This window comes from Ictalurus punctatus, chromosome 14 (genome assembly GCF_001660625.3).
Source record: "Ictalurus punctatus breed USDA103 chromosome 14, Coco_2.0, whole genome shotgun sequence".
NCBI classification, from domain to species: Eukaryota; Metazoa; Chordata; class Actinopteri; order Siluriformes; family Ictaluridae; genus Ictalurus; species Ictalurus punctatus.
In genome coordinates, this window is record NC_030429.2 from 23,212,379 (window position 1) to 23,237,591 (window position 25,213).

At 40.3% G+C, this 25,213-nt stretch overlaps 5 gene segments (V, D, J or C); 2 read left to right on the forward strand and 3 right to left on the reverse strand.

Annotated features, from left to right (window-relative positions):
* Positions 1-418: 418 nt before the first annotated feature.
* Positions 419-2,256, reverse strand: LOC108261469 (immunoglobulin kappa constant-like). The segment is given in 3 exon segments: positions 419-829; positions 1,518-1,551; positions 2,057-2,256. Coding segments are annotated over 3 exon segments (435 nt in total).
* A 79-nt stretch (positions 2,257-2,335) lies between these two features.
* Positions 2,336-3,429, forward strand: LOC128634882 (probable non-functional immunoglobulin kappa variable 6D-41). The segment is given in 2 exon segments: positions 2,336-2,474; positions 2,594-3,429. Coding segments are annotated over 2 exon segments (423 nt in total).
* Positions 3,430-6,097: 2,668 nt separating this feature from the next.
* Positions 6,098-8,048, reverse strand: LOC108261466 (Ig kappa-b4 chain C region-like; the record flags this gene model as incomplete). The annotated part of the segment is given in 2 exon segments: positions 6,098-6,642; positions 7,958-8,048. Coding segments are annotated over 2 exon segments (402 nt in total), but the record flags the coding sequence as incomplete, so codon positions are not given.
* A 7,902-nt stretch (positions 8,049-15,950) lies between these two features.
* LOC108274611 (Ig kappa-b4 chain C region-like) lies at positions 15,951-18,265 on the reverse strand. The segment is given in 3 exon segments: positions 15,951-16,497; positions 17,356-17,440; positions 18,107-18,265. Coding segments are annotated over 3 exon segments (555 nt in total).
* Positions 17,579-18,898, forward strand: LOC124628876 (probable non-functional immunoglobulin kappa variable 6D-41). The segment is given in 2 exon segments: positions 17,579-18,312; positions 18,434-18,898. Coding segments are annotated over 2 exon segments (414 nt in total).
* The last annotated feature ends 6,315 nt before the right edge of the window (positions 18,899-25,213 follow it).

Below are 25,213 nucleotides of genomic sequence, written 5' to 3' on the forward strand. Positions count from 1 at the left end.
GTCGTTCTTCTTTTATATGTTTTTTTTTTAAAACTTGTTTTCCTTGTTAAGGTTATAATAGTTTAAATTCTTGTTTTGCCCTGTGCCTACCTGTGTTTTTAACTTGAGTATGGATCTGAGAGAGGTTTCATCCTGATCAAGGTTGGTATGTCCTTTTAAAAACACAGAGAAAGTAATTTTTTATGTTTTCTCTTGACTCAGTTTGTTCTTTAATGTATTTTACTGGATTGTGTTTGAATTTTTTTTAAAGGTTTATGCAAATTCTCACCAATCACAGAAATAAGAAATGAAAGTTCAATTGCATGAACAGCTCTGAGTCCCAGAATAGATCAACACTTTCAGCAGATGTTCATGGTTATTCAGCCAAACTCAGTCAAGCACAGCACAAGACACTTCACTAGTGAAAAAGGAGACATGCTTTCCACATTGAAGCTTTATTTCAGCATAGCTACACCACTGACACCACCTCAGACTGCTAAGCGTGTTTTAAAGTGTACACTTGAATTCTAGTGGACTTCACAGCGGCTCTTTCGGAACGAGGCGATCTGAGTGGTGTCGTGGTGGGAGACGGTACAGCCGAACACCTCGGCCTCTTCCCAACGTTCTTTGCTGAGGGTCAGGGTGCTGCTGCGGCTGTAGATGCCGTTCTTCTGTTCTTCTGTGCTGGTCAGAACCCCCTCGTTCACCTCGGCACCGTCTACGGTCCAGCTCAGCAGCGCCCCCTGTGGAGAATAGGCTGAGAGCAGGCAGAGCAACGAGGCCGATCCCTCCGAGAGCTGCAGAGAGGACGGAGGGAGCAGAGACACGGAGGGCTTCACCACCGGACCAGCTGCAGCACACACACACACACACACACACACACACACACAATGATATTAATGTTAATGTGAACTCTATCATAATGAACATGGTGATATTTGGTCATTCAGTTTAATGGCTGTAGAACAGATGCAGTAGTTTATCTGCACATCGTACAACAGAACACAATTCTGATAACGTCATCCAACCAAACTGCAGCCAAACAAAACAATCTCCATCTTCTGATCAAAGGAACACTGTGCTAAAAATAACCATCACACCAGGGTAAAGTTATCTTTATCCAGTAAAGTCATCTTTGTTCAATTTTTTAGATCATCTTAATAATTATTTATGGCTTATCATTAATGGGAAATCAGCAATAAACGATTATTGTTCATGCTTCACTGTTACACAAATTTCCATTGTGATGATGAATTAGAGTAACGCAAAGCAACAATTACATCAACTAAAAGCTAACATTTCACCTGAATCTTAAAAAGAGATGAAGTGAATTTTACAAAATGACACGAAAGCAGAGTGTTTATAGAAGCAGCTCTCTCTTCTTCACATCACATTTCTCTATTTTATAGAAAAGATCTACAGTATGTGTTTTTATAAATATCACATCATTTATTTTGTAGTAAATCTATACATTTCATTGAATTGTGTAAATATACTAATAAATCGATTAGGTTTTAGGGGAAAAAAAAGGCACTTACTTTTCACAATGAGTTTAGTTCCTCCACCGAAAGTGTTCCACAGTGATACAAACAGGTTTAGCGGCCGTACAAAAACCCTGCTGCTCTAAACTCACTGCTCTCTCCATCCATTTAAACCTCTTATTACAAAACAGCTACAAAACACCAACTTCTGTTCACATCAGCTGATTAATACACTAACTCTCTGACTGTTTATATTACGTTTTAGTGTTTTTTCTCTTTTTAAACATCAAGATTGTCAGTCTAAACTGAGGATGCAGCTAGTGAGTGATTCACACAAATAAATTACACAAACTAAAAGCTGAAAATTCACAAAATGGAGATCTGCAATTGCACAGGTTTTACCCATAATGCATCACTGAGTAAAAATGCTGATGTACTAATGATAAATTTGCAATATACGACTGAATGTGTGGAGCTAAAGTGAGAATAATTCTCCACTCCTTCTGTAGACTGATAGAAAGTTATGATATGATGTTTAAGTCCTACAATAATCTAATCATTCATTTACAGTCAAAATATTACTGTGTATTTACTCACTGCCAACACTGATGCTGCTTCTTCCACCATAAATCCACTACAGTGAGAAACTCATTAACATTCAGTACAAACACCATCCAGTGAAAGTTTAAGCTTCTCTCTCTAATTCACTTATTTATGAATCTTAGACCTAAAAGTGTTTTCCAGAAAATCACCATCTGACCCCAGAAGCTAAATTCACACAGTAACTCTGTAGTAGTGTGAGATTTACAGTAAGATTGGGGGAATGTGGTAAAGGCGTCTCCATACTTAGAGGACACTTTGCATTGGCAGCACATGCTTCAGTGCTCTGGGAGTGTTTATAGCGCTGTGACTTTAACACTTCATGACTGAGAGCTGCTGCTACAGCAACTTCACCCACAGCTACCATGACTTTGATCCCCGTCTTCATCTGGACGCTGATCCTCTGGACTCAAGGTCAGACACTGCTTCAGATTTTATCTCTACAATGATCTGTTCATACAAATACACTCATTGTTTCTATTATAATATTTCACTAACTTAAAATTTGTTACATTAAAAATATTTTTTTTCAGAATGCAGAGGTCAAGCCACAGTAACTCAGACTCCTGCAGTGAAATCTGCTCTTCCAGGAGAAACAGTCACCATCAACTGTAGAACCAGTCAGACAGTGTCTTCTCACAGCTCATACGGTAACCGGTTACACTGGTATCAGCAGAAACCTGGAGAAGCTCCTAAACTCCTGATTAAATTTGTAAAGCAGCTGCAGTCGGGTTTTCCAGCTCGTTTCAGTGGCAGTGGATCTGGATCTGATTTCACTCTGACCATCAGTGGAGTCCAGACTGAAGATGCAGGAGATTATTACTGTCAGAGTTACCATGAAATCACTGGCTACTGGTTCACACAGTGTTATAGAGTCGTACAAAAACCTCCCTCAGTCAGATTGTAGAGAGACTGCACTACTGCAGCTGGGAGCGACTGCAGGTGCTGAGTTGGAGGATGTGATACAACACACTGACACTCTGTGGAGGAGAGGAACCACACCACACTAACTCACAACTCACATTAGAAATCTCTCAATAATCATCACACCACACGGCACACAGTCCATCACGTCCACTACTGTAAGATAAATAGTTTCCTGATTTTCTAGACTGTCATGGTGCAAACTGTGAAAAATAGTTCTATGTGATATTAGTCTATCTATATTCACTCCCTTTATATAAACTCACTCTTCCTCCAATATCCTGTAGATAGACGTGATCCACCAGTCACACACACACACACACACACACACACACACACACACACACACACACACACACACACACACACACACACACACACACACACACACACACACACACACACACACACACACACACCCAGAGCCGGTTCTAGATGTTTGGAGGCCCTCCCCCGCACCCCTCCTATGACGACATGTTTTTTTACCCCATTAATTTAAAATGTTAACTTTATTCAACTTTTTTTGCCGTAATTTATTCAGTAATTTATTTATAGTAACACACAAATCCACTATTTGAGATAACAAACAGTTTTGCCAACTCTATACAAGACACCATTACATTGCCAACAAATAATAACAAGATGAACACTTCCTGCACACCACTTCAGTAAATGAACATCAGTGCCTTTATGTTTTTTTCTAAACTGGGTATGGACAGGATTTCCCCCTCCTATTGACCCTATATAGACTATAGATATAGTCATATTATGTGTTGTAGTGCAATACCTTAAATATGCACTATATACACAAGTCAACTGCTAGTGGAAGTGAAAGAGACAAACTACTACACAGAAAGAATAGTTTATTTCTACATAAAATTGTATGCTTATTTTTTTATTAAATATAACAATAGAATGTTTTATGATTTGAAAACTAAATGAAGTATTATGTTAGAGCAGTAATGTAAACATCAGCATAATTTAGAAGATACACAGACAGTTGAGGAACTTTTTTTTAATACTCTAGTGTGTTTGCTCTTTGATTTTGATTAAAACTTCTTCACTTTTACTTTAGTATTTTTCTCCCAATTCTGACGCAATGTCATTGTACGTACGAATTCAAAGTGTCTGACAGTCTCGACGCGTCCACGGCGCTCACGCTCTTTTGAACTCAGAATAAACTGGCAATTGATCTATCCTGAAATGACTCTGATCGACAGAACAAAGCCCAGTTCATTTTTAGAGTACAGTACAATCACTCCAAAATAGATGATGATAACTCACACACCTGCATCACGAGCTGCACTTTCTTTGCGTGCCTGTTTAGCCTTTCGCTCAGCAGCCCCTGAAGGATGTGTTCGTTTCTACGCCATCATAAGTCACTGACTTAAAGTCAGTCAGCTGCAGAAAAGTTGCAATTTTGTATTTTGTTCATCGTACCCTCTCTCTTCATACTTTCAGAGGGTGGGACCCACTTTGAAACGGTAATATTAACTGGTTTCACTACAGGTGAGTGACAATTCATCTATATCCAATAGGCAAAGAGCCTAACCTTTTCCTGCACATCTTGATTGGTGGACTAGCGTATAGGGAAGTTACGGTTATGAAGCCGCTGCTTCCAATCCCGAGGCTCTAGGCAATTGCCTACTTTGCCTATAGGTAGTGCTGGCCCTGCACACACTCTACCTATTCAATTGACACAACTCTTTTACACCGGTCTGTGTCTGTGTGTGTGATCTGTTGGTTTCCAGAACTTTTGGGGCCCAAAACAAAACCATCCTCATCAAGCACTCGTGTGCAGAATCTATCATTAATTATATTCAATCAGTCGTTTGAACATATAGCATGGGGTGCACGGTGGTTCAGTGGTTAACATGTTCGGATCATTCCGCCAGCTTTGGGGGTTTGATTCCCACCGCTGCCCTGTGTGTTGAGTTTCCTCCGAGTACTCCGGTTTCCTCCCCAGTGCAAAGACATGCATGGTAGGCTGATTGGCATGTCCAAGGTGTCTGTAGTGTATGAATGGGTGTGTGAATGTGCTCTGCAATGGATTGGTAAGCTGTCCTGGGTGTACCCTGCCTTGTGCTCCCTGGGATAGTCTCCAGGTTCCCTCCGACCCTGTGGTATAGATAATCGATGGATGGATGGATTAGCGACACTAGCATTTTGCTCAGTAGAGGGACATTTCAGACTGGAGGATGAACTCTGAGTAAGGATCAGCTGTGAGACTCAGGGAATGTTACCTGCTCCCTGGTTTTGTTTCCCCTGGATCACATGAACCAATTTCAACAACAAAGATATTAGTGTTTCTCCTCACTTCTGTGTAATTTCTTGCTGTCTGAGGTACCACGTGCTTGATCAGTGTTCATGGTGTACTGATAGTGGCTGATTCACAGGTTCCTAACCCTGGTCTACCCATTGTCCACCCCAGTAACCCCAGTCCTGCACATTTCAGCGCTTCAGTGTGTTACTGCAGACAAAACACTAAAATGTGCAGGACAGGGAACACTCCAGGACCAGGGATTGGAAGCTGTGGGCTAACTAATACATTCTAGGTACATACTGATGTTTAAAGTGTAACGTGTCTCTTGGTATGGGGAAATTCACTATATAAGGAATACTTGTGAATTTTTGTAACTGAATATTTATTTCACTTCAGTGTGAGTAACATACAGGGGTACAGTCGTGATTAATACAGTAGGTGTAACAGCATTTCCAACACCATCACACCAGTCCCCAACTAGCAGATGGGTGAAAGTAACATGAAATTTCCCATAAGCTCTTTTAAACAAAAATGCTTTACAACTTTAATCTCACTCAACCACATCCTCAGTGTCGATGTTTTCTCTCGATTAGTTCAGTCTGAAGACAATTCAAAATACAGGACACTTAGAAAATTCTACAGCCAAAGGTTATATATATATATATATATGTGTGTGTGTGTGTGTATATATATGTATGTATGTATGTATATGGTGTAAAACAAAGTGTTATTATTATTATTATTATTATTATTATTATTATTATTATGTATTTTTCATATACTGAGAGATGCATTGGTGATTTGTGTACGATGTGCATAATCAATAATGTGCAGCAAAAGTGTTTACTGATTCAAAAGGCTTTTATTAATACTTCAAAGCAGGACATTGCAGTCATACACACACTTAACACATATTTTGGTGATAAGAAGAAGAGCTGAGTTAAAGTGAGGAGTGTGTGAGCTCACATGTCAATAACTCAGATGAAATGATGAAAGTGGGACATTTGAGCTGTAAAGGCCACATGGAGCACACAGTGAAGCAGTAGAAGGTGAGCTGAGTAACGTGTGTGTGAGCTCACAGCTCTCAGCACTGCTCTGTGTTCACTGTGCTCACCACAGGTGGTTGGTTGTCCTTGGAGGCCTCACAGGTCACCACCTTGTTCCTCCACTGCTCCGGGTGGAGGCTCAGCGTGTTGCTCCAGCTGTAGAGGCCGTCCGCCTGCAGAACTGCGGTGCTGTGGCTCTCCCCCGAGCTCCAGCTGCTCCCATCAACCTTCCAGCTCAGCCTCCAGTCCGAGGGGAAGCCCTTGTAGGCCACGCACACGAGTGTGACCTTCTCCTGCTGCAGCTCCACACTGGAGGTGGGCAACACCGTCACACTGGGCTGGGTGAGGCCTACACACACACACACACACACACACACACACACACACACACACACACACACACACACAGTTGAGAAAGGAATAGACAGCTGTCAGTCACTCAGTCTTCGTTTCAGCTCGCTGTGTGTGTTTCACTTCCCTTTATATCTTACAGAGCAGAACTGAGTTCAGTGGAGCATCACAAACGTTTCACATTCAATTCAAATACTTTTACATCTTAAATCTATAATGATTTATTTTACTGTAATCACTGGAAGTTCAAATCCAACTGTACAGAATATTCAATAATCTGAAATATTACAATTATTTTTTAATATGAATAAACGGCATTTAAAATACAACTTATTTATTATTTAAGTAAATTCAGTTTATGCTTCCGCATTTAACTCTGTTTATGAACTCACAGTCTCTGAGATATTAAATATAGTTAAATATAATTAGTGTAATTCAACAAAAAAAAGTCAGTAATATACACAAACAACAAATTCTATTTTGTTTGTAGATTTAAATTAAATTGAGCTACTCGCACTAAAGTCAGATACATTTTCTCAAACTTCTAAAATAAGAAAAATGAGAAACAAATTGAACACAATTTAATTTAGTCATTAATCTGAACACACTCCATTTCAGTCATTAATCTGAACACACTCCATTTCAGTCATTAATCTGAACACACTCCATTTCAGTCATTAATCTGAACACACTCCATTTCAGTCATTAATCTGAACACACTCCATTTCCATCATTAATCTGAACACACTGCATTTCAGTCATTAATCTGAACACACTCCATTTCAGTCATTAATCTGAACACACTCCATTTCAGTCATTAATCTGAACACACTCCATTTCAGTCATTAATCTGAACACACTCCATTTCAGTCATTAATCTGAACACACTCCATTTCAGCCATTAATCTGAACACACTGCATTTCAGTCAATAGTCTGAACACACTCCATTTCAGTCATTAATATGAACACACTCAATTTCAGTCATTAATCTGAACACACTCCATTTCAGCCATTAATCTGAACACACTCCATTTCAGTCAATAATCTGAACACACATTATTTCAGTCGTTAATCTGAACACACTCTATTTCAGTCATTAATCTGAACACACTCCATTTCCGTCATTAATCTGAACACACTCCATTTCAGTCATTAAACTGAACACTCTCCATTTCAGTCATTAATCTGAACACACTCCATTTCGATCATTATTCTGAACACACTCTATTTCAATCATTAATCTAAACACACTCCATTTCAGTCATTAATCTGAACACACTCTATTCCGGTCATTAATAAACAGGTTACTTACGGCCCACAGACAGTTTAGTTCCTCCACCGAAAGTGTACCACAGTGATACAAACAGGTTTAGTGGCCGTACAAAAACCCTGCTGCTCTGAACTCACTGCTCTCTCCATCCATTTAAACCTCTTATTACAAAACAGCTACAAAACACCAACTTCTGTTCACATCAGCTGATTAATACACTAACTCTCTGACTGTTTTTATTACGTTTTAGTGTTTTTTCTCTTTTTAAACATCAAGATTGTCAGTCTAAACTGAGGATGCAGCTAGTGAGTGATTCACACAAATAAATTACATAAACTAAAAGCTGAAAATTCACAAAATGTAGATCTGCAAATGCACAGGTTTTACCCATAAAGCATCACTGAGTAAAAATGCTGGTGTACTAATGATAAATTTGCAATATACGACTGAATGTGTGGAGCTAAAGTGAGAATAATTCTCCACTCTTTCTGTAGACTGATAGAAAGTTATGATATGATGTTTAAGTCCTACAATAATCTAATCATTCATTTACAGTCAAAATATTAGTGTGTATTTATTCACTGCCAACACTGATGCTGCTTCTTCCACCATAAATCCACTACAGTGAGAAAATCATTAACATTCAGTACAAACACCATCCAGTGAAAGTTTAAGCTTCTCTCTCTAATTCACTTATTTATGAATCTTGGACCTAAAAGTGTTTTCCAGAAAATCTCCATCTGACCCCAGAAGCTAAATTCACACAGTAACTCTGCAGTAGTGTGAGATTTACAGTAAGATTGGGGGAATGTGGTAAAGGCGTCTCCATACTTAGAGGACACTTTGCATTGGCAGCACATGCTTCAGTGCTCTGGGAGTGTTTATAGCGCTGTGACTTTAACACTTCATGACTGAGAGCTGCTGCTACAGCAACTTCACCCACAGCTACCATGACTTTGATCCCCGTCTTCATCTGGACACTGATCCTCTGGACTCAAGGTCAGACACTGCTTCAGATTTTATCTCTACAATGATCTGTTCATACAAATACACTCATTGTTTCTATTATAATATTTCACTAACTTAAAATTTATGTTACATTAAAAAAAATTTTTTTCAGAATGCAGCGCTCAAGCCACAGTAACTCAGACTCCTGCAGTGAAATCTGCTCTTCCAGGAGAAACAGTCACCATCAACTGTAGAACCAGTCAGACAGTGAGCAAGGGCTCATCTGGTGAGCATTTATTCTGGTATCAGCAGAAACCTGGAGAAGCTCCTAAACTCCTGATTAAGTATGCAAATCAGCTACAGTCGGGTATTCCAGCTCGTTTCAGTGGCAGTGGATCTGGATCTGATTTCACTCTGACCATCAGTGGAGTCCAGACTGAAGATGCAGGAGATTATTACTGTCAGAGTCGGCATTCCATCTCTGGCTACTGGTTCACACAGTGTTATAGAGTCGTACAAAAACCTCCCTCAGTCAGATTGTAGAGAGACTGCACTGCTGCAGCTGGGAGCGACTGCAGGTGCTGAGTTGGAGGATGTGATACGACACAATGACACTCTGTGGAGGAGAGGAACCACACCACACTAACTCACAACTCACATTAGAAATCTCTCAATAATCATCACACCACACGGCACACAGTCCATCACGTCCACTACTGTAAGATAAATAGTTTAGTAGTTTTCTAGATTTTTATTTGTGATAACTGAAACTGTTTGGTGGATAATTTTCATTTTTTCCAGACTCTGTCACCAATCCTGCCCCCATTACATTCTCTTATTCTGACCTGATATCAGCTAGAGGATTCAGTGATACTGTCTGTTCTGTCTTATTCCTCTGTTTTCTCTCATACACCTCTTGTACTGTCTCATCTTAACATTTCATTCTTTGAATGATGTTCCTGTCTAAAATGAATCTTCATATTGTTATTATCCAACAATCATCCTTCTTAGTCCTGATGCCTCCTCACCTACTCTCCTTTTAGACTGTAGCCCCCCTTCAGGCAAGCCTCCAGTCCTCCTGCACCTTCTCCCTCTCTTTCACTCCTATAACATGACCTTCTGCAACTGCCTTCCAACACGCAATAGTTTAAACTTTTTCGGACTTGGTCTTCATCCATCCTTCATCAGCTTTGGGTATCAGCGTTACCCCACTCTACTTTTCAGATTATCACTTTGTATCCTGCACTCTTGTTCTCCCTGCCCTGCCTATCACCATCTATTTATACCTCTCCCCGACTTCCTGAAAACTCCACTCTTTCTCTTCTTCCTCCATGGATTCCAGCATTCTATGTTTCTGCACAGATCTCAGAATGTTTTGCAGACATCTCATCATGGAAGTTTAGCTCATCAGCAGAAACTAAAATGCAGCAAGACTGAGCTGCTGTATATCCCTGGAGATGCATCCGCATGATTTATGTGAACTCTACGGAGAACTCTTATGTCACACCATCTGACCAGACACGTAAACTCTGGGTAGTTCTAGTAAAGTAACTCACTTTCCTCATATTGCATCACGACTCTTCTGTGTCCTTCCCCAGGTGGTGGAATGAACTCTAACATGGTGTGATTTCTCCAGCTGATGACCCAGCTTTGTCCAGGCCCCCTTACCATTTTTTTCTACCTGTTCCTGTCATTACAGACATTTTATGTCCAGTTTGTCTGACCTGCATCTTGCTCTGTTGTAATCCTAGTTTACTTTGCAGTTCTTCTATACCCTCATGTATGAGATATTAAGAATCTGAACCTTTAGAAGGAAAAGTATTTCAATTACATTCACTTTTATATTAATGAATTTGTAAGAATAGGCTGGAACACTCACCTGCCCCTAATCCTAACCATAAACACCTTTTTGTTTTGGAGATTGCATTTGACTGAATTGAAACAATACATGTACTGGCATGATTTTAGTTCGAATCATTCACCTTTTATTTTTACACACTTGTACACATTTAAGTATGCACACACAGTGACTATGAATACTTACATCCACATTCAGTTCAGTAAGAGGTAGCACAATTCATTCTATGAATGTTGCATGATCAGGACCTTCAGAATGAGCTGAAAGTCATAAACAACATTCCTGTAACTATCTGCTTACTGGTTCAGTCATGATTAACTCAGAGCAGTCTGTTGTCTCTGGACCATGATGATGCTGACAGACCCATCACTACATGAGCAAGACCTAATAAATATTAAGTATCAATTAGAGCTCTTTCTTCTCCCGCTGTTATAAAGAGAGGAGTGTGAGAACTTCTGTAAAGGTCATCAGGAGATTTGAGTGACAGATACAAAGAAAAAATAAGAAGTGAAAAATTACCTCTTCACTCAATAGTATATAAAGAGGTAGATTTACTCAGTGAAACACACACGCACACGCATACACACACACACACACACACACACACACACACACACACACACACACACACACACACACACACACACACACACATTTGCATGAACAGCTCGGAGTCCTAGAATAGATCAGCACTTTCAGCAGATGTTCATGGTTCTTCAGCCAAACTCACTCAAGCACAACACACAGTGCTGCACTCGACCTGCTGTTAAAGTTGCTGTTCATACCTGATATTAACATGATTAACATGATATTTACAAACATTTTTGCAATGAATAGATATTTTCTGGCTAGCGCTGTCAAGTAGTTGGTCCTTCGTTGCCGTCCTGGATGCTTCAGGACACATGAGAGTTCACACTACAAATGTGATGTGGCCATATGCATCCCAGACCACCTCCGAATGTGGTTTGAGTGAACGAATCACAATGCGTCTTCAATATACATTCGACCCCGTTCATACCTGTACTTAGCGCTGTCCACTTATAATCCAATCACCCAGGATGCGTGTTAATGCCAGGGGTTAACTGGACAAAAGACACTTCACTAAAAGGAGACACGCTTTCCACATTGAAGCTTTATTCAGCACAGCTACACCACTGACACCACCTCAGACTGATAAGCGTGTTTTAAAGTGGACAACTGAATTCTTTTGGACTGAAACAAAATGAAAATAAAAAGGAATCTCTCATAAACTTTCGACCAGTTAGATTTTAACATTCTCTCTATAATTCACTAAAAACTATTTTCCAGAAAATCTCCATCTGACCCCAGAAGCTAAATTCACCCAGTAACTCTGTAGTAGTGTGAGATTTACAGTAAGATTGGGGGAATGTGGTAAAGGCGTCTCCATACTCAGAGGACACTTTGCATTGGCAGCACATGCTTCAGTGCTCTGGGAGTGTTTATAGCGCTGTGACTTTAACACTTCATGACCGAGAGCTGCTGCTACAGCAACTTCACCCACAGCTACCATGACTTTGATCCCCGTCTTCATCTGGACACTGATCCTCTGGACTCAAGGTCAGACACTGATTCATATTTTATCTCTACAATGATCTGTTCGTACAAATATACTCATTGTTTCTATTATAATATTTCACTAACTTAAAATTTGTTACATTAAAAATATTTTTTTTCAGAATGCAGAGGTCAAGCCACAGTAACTCAGACTCCTGCAGTGAAATCTGCTCTTCCAGGAGAAACAGTCACCATCAACTGTAGAACCAGTCAGGCAGTGTCTTCTCACAGCTCATACGGCCATTATTTACACTGGTATCAGCAGAAACCTGGAGAAGCTCCTAAACTCCTGATTAAATATGTAAAGCAGCTACAGTCGGGTTTTCCAGCTCGTTTCAGTGGCAGTGGATCTGGATCTGATTTCACTCTGACCATCAGTGGAGTCCAGACTGAAGATGCAGGAGATTATTACTGTCAGAGTCGGCATGAAATCTCTGGCTACTGGTTCACACAGTGTTATAGAGTCGTACAAAAACCTCCCTCAGTCAGATTGTAGAGAGACTGCACTGCTGCAGCTGGGAGCGACTGCAGGTGCTGAGTTGGAGGATGTGATACGACACAATGACACTCTGTGGAGGAGAGGAACCACACCACACTAACTCACAACCCACATTAGAAATCTCTCAATAATCATCACACCACACGGCACACAGTCCATCACGTCCACTACTGTAAGATAAATAGTTTCCTGATGTTTTAAACTGTCATGGTGCAAACTGTGAAAAATAGTTCTATGTGATATTAGTCTATCTATATTCACTCCCTTTATATAAACTCACTCTTCACCTAATATCCTGTAGATAGACGTGATCCACACACACACACACACACACACACACACACACAAACACACACACCCGCCCAAGGCCGGTTCTAGATGTTTGGAGGCCCTCCCCCGCACCCCTCCTATGACGACATGTTTTTTTACCCCATTAATTTAAAATGTATACTTTATTCAACTTTTTTTTTTGCCGTAATTTATTCAGTAATTTATTTACAGTAACACACGAATCCACTATTTGAGATAACGAACAGTTTTGCCAACATTATACAGTAACATGAGAAAAAAAAATACCTAAAAACATTACATTGCCAACAAACAATAACAAATGAACACTTCCTGCACACCACTTCAGTAAATGAACATCAGTGCCTTTATGTTTTTTTCCAAGCTGGGTATGGACAGGATTTCCCCCTCCTATTGAACCTATATAGACTATAGATATAGTCATATTATGTGTTGTAGTGCAATACCTTAAATATGCACTATATACACAAATCAACTGCTAGTGGAAGTGAAAGAGACAAACTACTACACAGAAAGAATAGTTTATTTCTACATAAAATTGTATGCTTATTTTTTATTAAATATAACAATATAATGTTTTATGATTTGAAAACTAAATGAAGTATTATGTTAGAGCAGTAATGTAAACATCAGCACAATTTAGAAGATACACAGACAGTTGAGGAACTTTTTTTTGTGTGTTTGCTCTTTGATTTTGATTAAAACTTCTTCACTTTTACTTTAGTATTTTTCTCCCAATTCTGATGCAATGTCATTGTACGTACGAATTCAAAGTGTCTGACAGTCTCGACGCGTCCACGGCGCTCACGCTCTTTTGAACTCAGAATAAACTGGCAAATGATCTATCCTGAAATGACTCTGATCGACAGAACAAGGCCCAGTTCATTTTTAGAGTACAGTACAATCACTCCAAAATAGATGATGATAACTCACACACCTGCATCACGAGCTGCACTTTCTTTGCGTGCCTGTTTAGCCTTTCGCTCAGCAGCCTCTGAAGGATGTGTTTGTTTCTACGCCATCATAAGTCACTGACTTAAAGTCAGTCAGCTGCAGAAAAGTTGCAATTTTGTATTTTGTTCGTCGTACCCTCTCTCTTCATACATTCAGAGGGTTTGACCCACTTTGAAACGGTAATATTAACTGGTTTCACTACAGGTGAGTGACAATTCATCTATATTCAATAGACAAAGAGCCTAACCTTTTCCTGCACATCTTGATTGGTGGACTAGCGTATAGGGAAGTTACGGTTATGAAGCCGCTGCTTCCAATCCCGAGGCTCTAGGCAATTGCCTACTTTGCCTATAGGTAGTGCCGGCCATGCACACACTCTACCTATTCAATTGACACAACTCTTTTACACCGGTCTGTGTCTGTGTGTGTGACCTGTTGGTTTCCAGAACTTTTGGGCCCAAAACAAAACCATCCTCATAAAGCACTCGTGTGCAGAATCTATCATTAATTATATTCAATCAGTCGTTTGAACATATAGCATGGGGTGCACGGTGGTTCAGTGGTTAACATGTTTGGATCATTCCGCCAGGGTTGGGAGTTCGATTCCCACCGCTGCCCTGTGTGTGGAGTTTCCTCTGAGTACTCTGGTTTCCTCCCCCAGTGCAAAGACATGCATGGTAGGCTGATTGGCATGTCCAAAGTGTCTGTAGTGTATGAATGGGTGTGTGAATGTGCTCTGCAATGGATTGGTAAGCTGTTCTGGGTGTACCCCGCCTTGTGCTCCCTGGGATAGTCTCCAGGTTCCCTCCGACCCTGTGGTATAGATAATGGATGGATGGATGGATTAGCGACACTAGCATTTTGCTCAGTAGAGGGACATTTCAGACTGGAGGATGAACTCTGAGTCAGGATCTGCTGTGAGACTCAGGGAATGTTACCTGCTCCCTGGTTTTGTTTCCCCTGGATCACATGAACCAATTTCAACAACAAAGATATTAGTGTTTCTCCTCACTTCTGTGTAATTTCTTGCTGTTTGAGGTGCCACGTGCTTGATCAGTGTTCATGGTGTACTGATAGTGGCTGATTCACAGGTTCCTAACCCTGGTCTACCCATTGTCCACCCCAGTAACCCCAGTCCTGCACATTTCAGCGCTTCAGTGTGTTACTGCAGACAAAACACTAAAATGTGCAGGACAGGGAACACTCCAGGACCAGGGATTGGAAGCTGTAGGCTAACTAATACATTCTAGGTACATACTGATGTTTAAAGTGTAACGTGTCTCTTGGTGTGGGGGAAATTCACTATATAAGGAATAATTGTGATTTAACTGAATATTTATTACACTTCAGTGTGAGTAACATACAGGGGTACAGTCGTGATTAATACAGTAGATGTAACAGCATTTCCAACACCATCACACCAGTCCCCAACTAGCAGATGGGTGAAAGTAACATGAAATTTCCCACAAGCTCTTTTAAACAAAAATGCTTTACAACTTTAATCTCACTCAACCACATCCTCAGTGTCGATGTTTTCTCTCGATTAGTTCAGGCTGAAGACAATTCAAAATACAGGACACTTAGAAAATTATACAGCCAAAGGTTATATAGTTATATATATATATATATATATATATATATATATATATATATATATATATATATATATATATATATATATATATGTGTGTGTGTGTGTGTGTGTGTGTGTGTGTGTGTGTGTATATATATGTAGGTATGTATGTATATGGTGTAAAACAAAGTGTTATTATTATTATTATTATTATTATTATTATTATTATTATTATTATGTATTTTTCATATACTGAGAGATGCATTGGTGATTTGTGTACGATGTGCATAATCAATAATGTGCAGCAAAAGTGTTTACTAATTCAAAAGGCTTTTATTAATAATTCAAAGCAGGACATTGCAGTCATACACACACTTAACACATATTTAGGTGATAAGAAGAAGAGCTGAGTTAAAGTGAGGAGTGTGTGAGCTCACATGTCAATAACTCAGATGAAATGATGAAAGTGGGATATTTGAGCAGTAAAGGCCACATGGAGCACACAGTGAAGCAGTAGAAGGTGAGCTGAGTAACGTGTGTGTGAGCTCACAGCTCTCAGCACTGCTCTGTGTTCACTGTGCTCACCACAGGTGTTTGGTTGTCCTTGGAGGCCTCACAGGTCACCACCATGTTCCTCCACTGCTCCGGGTGGAGGCTCAGCGTGCTGCTCCAGCTGTAGAGGCCGTCCGCCTGCAGAACTGCGGTGCTGCGGCTCTCCCCCGAGCTCCAGCTGCTCCCATCAACCTTCCAGCTCAGCCTCCAGTCCGAGGGGAAGCCCTTGTAGGCCACACACACGAGTGTGACCTTCTCCTGCTGCAGCTCCACACTGGAGGGGGGCAACACCGTCACACTGGGCTGGGTGAGGCCTACACACACACACACACACACACACACACACACACACACACACACACACACAGTTGAGAAAGGAACGGACAGCTGTCAGTCACTCAGGCTTCGTTTCAGCTCGCTGTGTGTGTTTCACTTCCCTTTATATCTTTCAGAGCAGAACTGAGTTCAGTGGAGCATCACAAACGTTTCACATTCAATTCAAATACTTTTACATCTTAAATCTATAATGATTTATATTACTGTGATCACTGGAAGTTCAAATCTAACTGTACAGTATATTCAATAATCGGAAATATTACAATTATTTTATAATGAGAATAAACAGCATTTAAAATACAACTTATTTATTATTTAAGTAAATTCAATTTATGCTTCCACATTTAACTCTGTTTATGGACTCACAGTCTCTGAGATATTAAATATAGTTAAATATAGTTAGTGTATTTCAACAAAAAAAAGTAAGTAATATACACTAACAAATTCTATTTTGTTTGTTTATTTAAATTAAAATGAGCTACTCGCACTAAAGTCAGATACATTTTCTCAAACTTCTAAAATAAGAAAAATGAGAAACAAAATGAACACAATTTAATTTAGTCATTAATCTGAACACACTCTATTTCAGTCATTAATCTGAACACACTGCATTTCAGTCAATAATCTGAACACACACCATTTCAGTCATTAATCTGAACACACACCATTTCAGTCATTAAACTGAACACACTCTATTTCAGTCATTAATCTGAACACACTCTATTTCAGTCAATAATCTGAACACACTCCATTTCAGACATTAATCTGAACACACTTCATTTCAGTCATTAATCTGAACACACTCCATTTCAGTCATTAATAAACAGGTTACTTACGGCCCACAGACAGTTTAGTTCCTCCACCGAAAGTGTACCACAGTGATACAAACAGGTTTAGTGGCCGTACAAAAACCCTGCTGCTCTAAACTCACTGCTCTCTCCATCCATTTAAACCTCTTATTACAAAACAGCTACAAAACACCAACTTCTGTTCACATCAGCTGATTAATACATTAACTCTCTGACTGTTTTTATTACGTTTTAGTGTTTTTTCTCTTTTTAAACATCAAGATTGTCAGTCTAAACTGAGGATGCAGCTAGGGAGTGATTCACACAAATAAATTACATAAACTAAAAGCTGAAAATTCACAAAATGTAGATCTGCAATTGCACAGGTTTTACCCATAATGCATCACTGAGTAAAACTGCTGATGTACTAATGATAAATTTGCAATATACGACTGAATGTGTGGAGCTAAAGTGAGAATAATTCTCCACTCCTTCTGTAGACTGATAGAAAGTTATGATATGATGTTTAAGTCCTACAATAATCTAATCATTAATTTACTGTCAACATATTAGTGTGTATTTACTCACTGCCAACACTGATGCTGCTTCTTCCACCATAAATCCACTACAGTGAGAAACTCATTAACATTCAGTACAAACACCATCCAGTGAAAGTTTAAGCTTCTCTCTCTAATTCACTTATTTATGCATCATAGACCTAAAAGTGTTTTCCAGAAAATCTCCATCTGACCCCAGAAGCTAAATTCACACAGTAACTCTGTAGTAGTGTGAGATTTACAGTAAGATTGGGGGAATGTGGTAAAGGCGTCTCCATACTTAGAGGACACTTTGCATTGGCAGCACATGCTTCAGTGCTCTGGGAGTGTTTATAGCGCTGTGACTTTAACACTTCATGACTGAGAGCTGCTGCTACAGCAACTTCACCCACAGCTACCATGACTTTGATCCCCGTCTTCATCTGGACGCTGATCCTCTGGACTCAAGGTCAGACATTGCTTCATAATTTATCTCTACAATGATCTGTTCATACAAATATACTCACTGTTTCTATTATAATATTTCACTTACTTATATTATAAGGTGTATTATTACACATTTTTTTCAGAATGCAGAGGTCAAGTCACAGTAACTCAGACTCCTGCAGTGAAATCTGCTCTTCCAGGAGAAACAGTCACCATCAACTGTAGAACCAATCCGGCAGTGTACAAGAGCTTATCTGGTGACTGGTTACACTGGTATCAGCAGAAACCTGGAGAAGCTCCTAAACTCCTGATTAAACTTGCGAATCAGCTACTGTCGGGTATTCCAGCTCGTTTCAGTGGCAGTGGATCTGGATCTGATTTCACTCTGACCATCAGTGGAGTCCAGACTGAAGATGCAGGAGATTATTACTGTCAGAGTGCCCACAGTGGCAATGTGTTCACACAGTGTTATAGAGTCGTACAAAAACCTCCCTCAGTCAGATTGTAGAGAGACTGCACTGCTGCAGCTGGGAGCGACTGCAGGTGTTGAGTTGGAGGATGTGATATGACACAATGACACTCTGTGGAGGAGAGGAACCACACCACACTAACTCACAACCCACATTAGAAATCTCTCAATAATCATGATTTCTTCAGCAAAGAAAGATTTAGGATTAGATCTGAAGGCCTTTTTCAGTCCTTCCAAGGAATAGATTATATTAATATACATATGGGCTTAGTGGTTAGCACGTTCGCCTCACACCTCCAGGGTCCAGGCTTCAAGTCCCGCCGGGGCCATGTGTGTGCAGAGTTTGCATGTTCTCCCCATGCTGTGGGGGTTTCCTCCGGGTACTCCAGTTTCCTCCCCCAGTCCAAAGACATGCATGGTAGGCTGATTGGTGTGTCTAAAGTGTCTGTTGTGTATGAATGGGTGTGTGAGTGTGTATGTGATTGTGCCCTGTGATGGACTGGCACCCTGTCCACGGTGTACCCCGCCTTGTGCCCGATGCTCCCTGGGATAGGCTCCAGGTTCCCCGTGACCCTGAAAAGGAGTAAGTGGTAGAAGATGGATGGATGGATGGAATATACATATGAATTTACCTTCTACCTCATTTGCTTTTATTATTTCTCTTTCTGGCCACTTGCATATAGAAAACTAGAAATGCCCCTTGTACCACCATGGAATAATGGTGATGAACTCCAAATCTGGCTACCAGAACACAGACATAGCTCATTCATGGCGAGGCAGTATCTTGAGCAGGAACCACAGCTTAGAGTTGGTCTCCCTAGAGCCCAAAATTGAAATGGTGCACAAGAACTACATATGGTTAATTGTGTCCTAGGCATTGTTCTAAAAAATACTTAAATTAAGAATGTACTTTTGAGGTTTTCTAGATGGTTGTGGTTCTAGTTATCATAACTGAAATTGTTTGGTGGATTTCTTTATAGGCTCTATCACTTATCCTGCCGCCATTACAGTCTCTGATATCAGTCACTGTTATTAATCAATTCTCAGCCTTAGTTTCTGTCTCTATCTTCTGTCTTATCTCTCTTTCTTGCACTCCTATAACATGACCTTCTTCACCTGCCTTCTGACACAAAATAATTTAATCATTTTCGCCCTCGTCCTCATCCATCCTTCCTCATCTCTAGGTATCAGCATTACCCTGCTTTATATTTCAAATTGTCTCTTTGTATCCTGTACTCTTGTTTTCCCTGCCCTGCATATCATTATCTACTTGTACTGTAGCTCTCCCCAACTTCCTGAATCCTCCACTCTTTCTCCACAAATTCCAGCACCCTATGTTTCTGCACAGATCTCAGCATGTCTAGTGGACATCTCATCATGAATGACAGCTCATCAGCTGAAACTAAGTCTCAGAAACACTGAGCTGCTGTATTTCCCTGGAGATCCTTCCCCTTGTCAAGATTTTTTGATCTCCCAGAAGAACTATTGGATCACACCATCTGACAACACAAGACACCTTGAGCTAGTTCTGAACAACCGTTTAAAGTTCTCTCCTCATATTCCTAACCTGATTCGGTCATGCAGGTTTCTCATTTACATCAGGAGGGTCTGGCCAGTTCTGTCCACAGAGATCATTCAAGATCTTGTTCAGTCCTTTATTATCTCGATATTAGTCTACTGCAGTCTACACAAGTTTATACCTCTTGTATTTGTACTCAAAACAGCTGAACACAAATATATAGTTTATAACCAGATCTTATTTATATGCACTTAACATGTATGTGTTATATTAACCTTAAGAACATACTATTTACAGGTACTTTGGGCTCACCTACACAAAGGCCATAATAAACTTCTACTCCTTAGAGCAGTTGCAGGCCCAATGCACGACTCATGTTTATTGAGGACTAAAAACAAATGGCTGCTTCGGTCACTGTAAGAGCTAAATTAAGTAAAACTCACTCATGGTTTAGGAGTAACTGGCTGCACTCCGGTCACGGTGGCACAATGTCTTTGTTGTCAGTGTGAGGATTTCCAGTATTGTCAGAGGAAGTCTGAACTTCATGGCAACTCGGATCGCTGTATGTGAGATCCTTGGAGTCTCTGAGTCCTAGCCACAGCTTTTAAACTCACTCTGGTTTGCTGGGGGAGCTCATCTCCGTTAATGTCTGTGTTACTCCGTGTCAGAATAGCTAATGGCTACCGAGCTAACAGGTATCCAGCCTCCTGGCTGATTCAGTGTTGGATGTTTTGGATGGAAAGTCCAATGTCCTCCACTTTTGTCAAGTATAGTTAAACCCAATTTATTGACCTAACAACCGCTATCTATACACATCGCAACTTTCAACACACTGTTAACCACAACACTGTTGTTTTCTTTCTCTCTTCATGCCGTTCTCCCTTGTTCTCTCCTCCACATGACCAGCTTCTTCTAGTCCTGATGAAGACCTTGACCTGGATGAATCTACACATACAATAGAAATACAATTAACATATAAATGAGGTACTGCTCTGTCATAACCAAGAAACAAATACTAATTATAATAACATTTGCCATTACAACACGCTGACCAGAGAACACTGAAAACTTGGGACAGCTTTGGCTAGGGGAGGCCCTACAGTAGCACCGGGTGCTAACTGCCCTAGCAACCTCATTTCCCCTGATATGTCCCTCCACGGCCCCTCAGGACCACTCTTCATTGTCTGCTTGGCCTTTATGACCATTCTCACATCAGGCCTAGTAGCAGGCCACCCAGTTTCCCTGGCTGCCTGCGGGGGTTGGTGGGCTGCCATACTCACCTTCTGTGTCTCCCTCGCACTAGTGCTGGCCCGGGCTCCACTCGTGGATGCCCGGGTGAACTCGACACAACAGGGAAGGAACTGGCTGAATGCCACCATATATCGAGCTCACTCAGCAGGTCTGCTTGGTAGGCCTGCAACACTATCATTGTCTACAGTGACCCACAAGCAAGACTACTACTGCATAGTCATTGCCCACTAATGCCACGGTGGCCTTACACGATGGCTTGGATGGCAAAGCCGGGCCCCCTAAAGTACCTGCCGTCGATGGAGAGAGGTAGCTCTCAAGCGCCTGCTCCACCTTCAGCATTGCTAAATAGCCATGCCGTTCATGCCCCACAATGGCCAAATAATCCAACATCGTGGGGTTATAAATACTGCTCATGCATGGTTTTCCCCCAGAAGCCTGATATTTTGTCATGCACTTCTGGAAGAAAGGGGAGTTTCTGCAGTGTGAGGGATTTACTTTCACTGGAGAGAAAAAGCTCATCCAGCCTTAGTAATTACTTCAAGCAGCTCTTTATATGCTGCTCTCAGTTTTTAGTACACCATGCTGGCTCCTCTGAGTCAGAGAGGAATTATTACTATTATTTTTTTGTGTGTGGTTTTTTTTCTTTTTTTCCCTTTTTGGCTTTCTATAGCGGAAGGAGGAGTCGTGACTCGAGCTCCAAAATCCAGCGGAGAGCCGGACCCAGAAGACAGAGCAAGAGATAGTGCAGCACTCGTCTCCAGCTCTTCTTCCGGATCCTTAAGAGATCCACCGGACCTGAGATGGCTAGCTGCCTCAGCAGCGGCCAGGCCAGATCTGCGAGGCTCAAAAACCCAACTCGCTTCGGCTTCCAAGAAGAGAGTGAGTCGCGAGTGGAGCTGCCAAATGTAGGCATTACAATGCGCAGCCTCTTGAGGCTGCCATTACATGCTCGACCCTAGACACTTCACACAGAAGTGTGCACTACTCCCCATGATGAAACTGGAGCAAGCCGTAACACACTTCCTGAATTCTCTCACTCATATTTTTCTCTCTCGCTCATTCATTTTTTTTCTTTTTTTTTAAAGGGATAGAAAATTTCTGAGATTTTGAGAAAAGATAGAGAGGAAATTAAGTGTCTTTTTGTTTCTTTACACAAACAACCGACATGCAGTCTCGCTGAATATAATAAGGCTGACAGCGCGGTTCACAGGTGCCATATATATACCATGTGACATGCTTAATTGCCAAGTCACCTGATCATGGCAGGCCTATATATAGGCATGATTTTAAACAAGCTTCAGATGCTGATCGCGCTTGAGGGGCGCTCCCATAGTGTTATGCTAAACACAACGTGGAGTTCCCTTTTAAAGGGAAGCAATATGCCTTGAAAATAGAAAATGCACAACAAAACAATGAAAAACAAGTGGGTGCAAACAGGAGCCAATCTTTGTGACAGTACTGTAAGAAATTGGCTGAATGAAATGGGATTTACATATAGAAAAGCTAAACGAAAACTTGCAATAACATCTAAACAAGAAAACAAGGTTACAGTGGCTAAAGAAATACAATCATGAAGTGTAGATGACTGGATGAAAGGGATATTCAGTGATGAATCATGAATCTGCATTGGCCAAGGAGATGATGATGGAACTTTTATCTGGTGTAGGTCTAATGAAACATATAAAGATGACTGCCTGAAGAAAAGAATCAAATTTCCTCACTTATTTATGATATGGGGTTGCATGTCAGGTAAAGGACCAGAGTCATCCTCAACAGTCAATGCACAGGTTTACGCTGAAATTTTGAACACTCAACCTTGTGTGAGCAGGGGAATTTTTTTTTTTCGACAAAAAACTCTCAACATGACTTTTGTATAGCATTTCCAAAACAGATTGACTAACATCACTTTGACTTGTATCCAAATAAGTTCCCAAATATTTAAAACTTTCCACAAGCTCAACAACCTGATCATTTAGCTTTAGTTTCCCTAACACATGTTGTTCATCAGAATTAACAGTGAAAAATCATCTCTTTTGTTTTCCTAACATTTATGTGCAAGGTATTCAGTTTACACCAGTCTTCAAGAACAACCACATTTTTAAAACAAGTTTGCTCACTCATTACTTGATGTTTAGAACAAAGTTGCACCAGAACCATATCATCAGCATATCTAAACAGACCAGCTGTATTACTCTTAATTTGAAGCTCACTGGTAATATATGTTGAATAAGAGCTTAATCACTTATGAATAAGAGCTTAATCACTGTAACTCTTCCTGTCCTTGTGGTTGACAGTCTATCAGTCTGTATGACAGCACCACCTGGTGTTTTATAGAGCCCATTACTCCTTTGCTGTACTTCAGGTATCTCTCCTCTTTGTTTAATGTGTCAGTTTGAGGGCTGGGGCTATAATATGATCTGTTGCTGACCCAGCTGTGTCTTGTCCACGCCCAGTGACCATTGTTTCCAGTTTGTCTTACCGGCTTGTTCCTTTTGCACTACTTTTGCAGTTATTCTTTGCAATGAGTTACAAGTACGAATCTGTGACTTTCTTTCAATTTTATAAAAATTAAGCTGTGAGAAAAGTTAAGCTGTGAGAAGCTAAACTGCCCCAGCCCTTACCTTAAATTTTTTGGATCTTTATTCATTTGTCATGGAAACATTACTAATTGTAATGTGCAAGTCCGAAATCATATTGGGGGTGTAAAAAGAGGTTTTTTTATTATAATATATATATATATATATATATATATATATATATATATATATATATATATATATATATATATATATATATATATATATATGTGTGTGTGTGTGTGTGTGTGTGTGTGTGTGTGTATGTGTATATATATATATATATATATATATATATATATATATATATATACACACACACACACACACACACACACACACACACACACACACACACACACACACACCATTTTATGGAAATTCTGTCCAAACAAAGAAATAAGAGGTAAAAGCAACCCTCTTCAGCAGTTCAGATGCTGGTTTAGTCAGTGAAACACACACATTTGCTTGAACAGCACAGAGTTCCTGAATAGACCAACACTTTCAGCAGATGTTCATGGTTCTTCAACCAAACTCACTCAAGTATAACACAAGTGCTGCACTTAACCTTCTGTTCAAGGTGCTGCTTTCCATATTGAAGCTTTATTTCAGTGTAGCTACACCACTGACACCACCTCTGACTGCTAAACATGTTTACTTGTATGGTACCATGGTATGGACATTGGGGAGGTCCAAGCCACCCCCCACCCCCCAACCCCCCGACATCCAAAGTTTGAAATTGAAAACTCACATATTTAGAACATAGTTTTAGGATTACAGTTACCATTTGAATTCACGTGATTTCTGAGTGATAGAAGCTCCCACAGCATGGGGAAATTGTGGGATGCTTTGGATGTCCTGTGGGCAGATGTATTCTCTGCTCCATACCCTACCATGAAACCTACCATACCAAGTAGAGGCCAGCTAAGATGTGTGCAAACCACACACGCTAACATTTAAACACGTAATCATGACTTTGAAACAAGCTCAGAAAGCATGGCTACCTATGAAACTCAATTAAACACTATATATGATGTAAATACAATTTTCCCACGGATGCTTCCAAGCAAAGGCGTTCAAAGGGAAAAACATTTTAGGAAATTTTCTA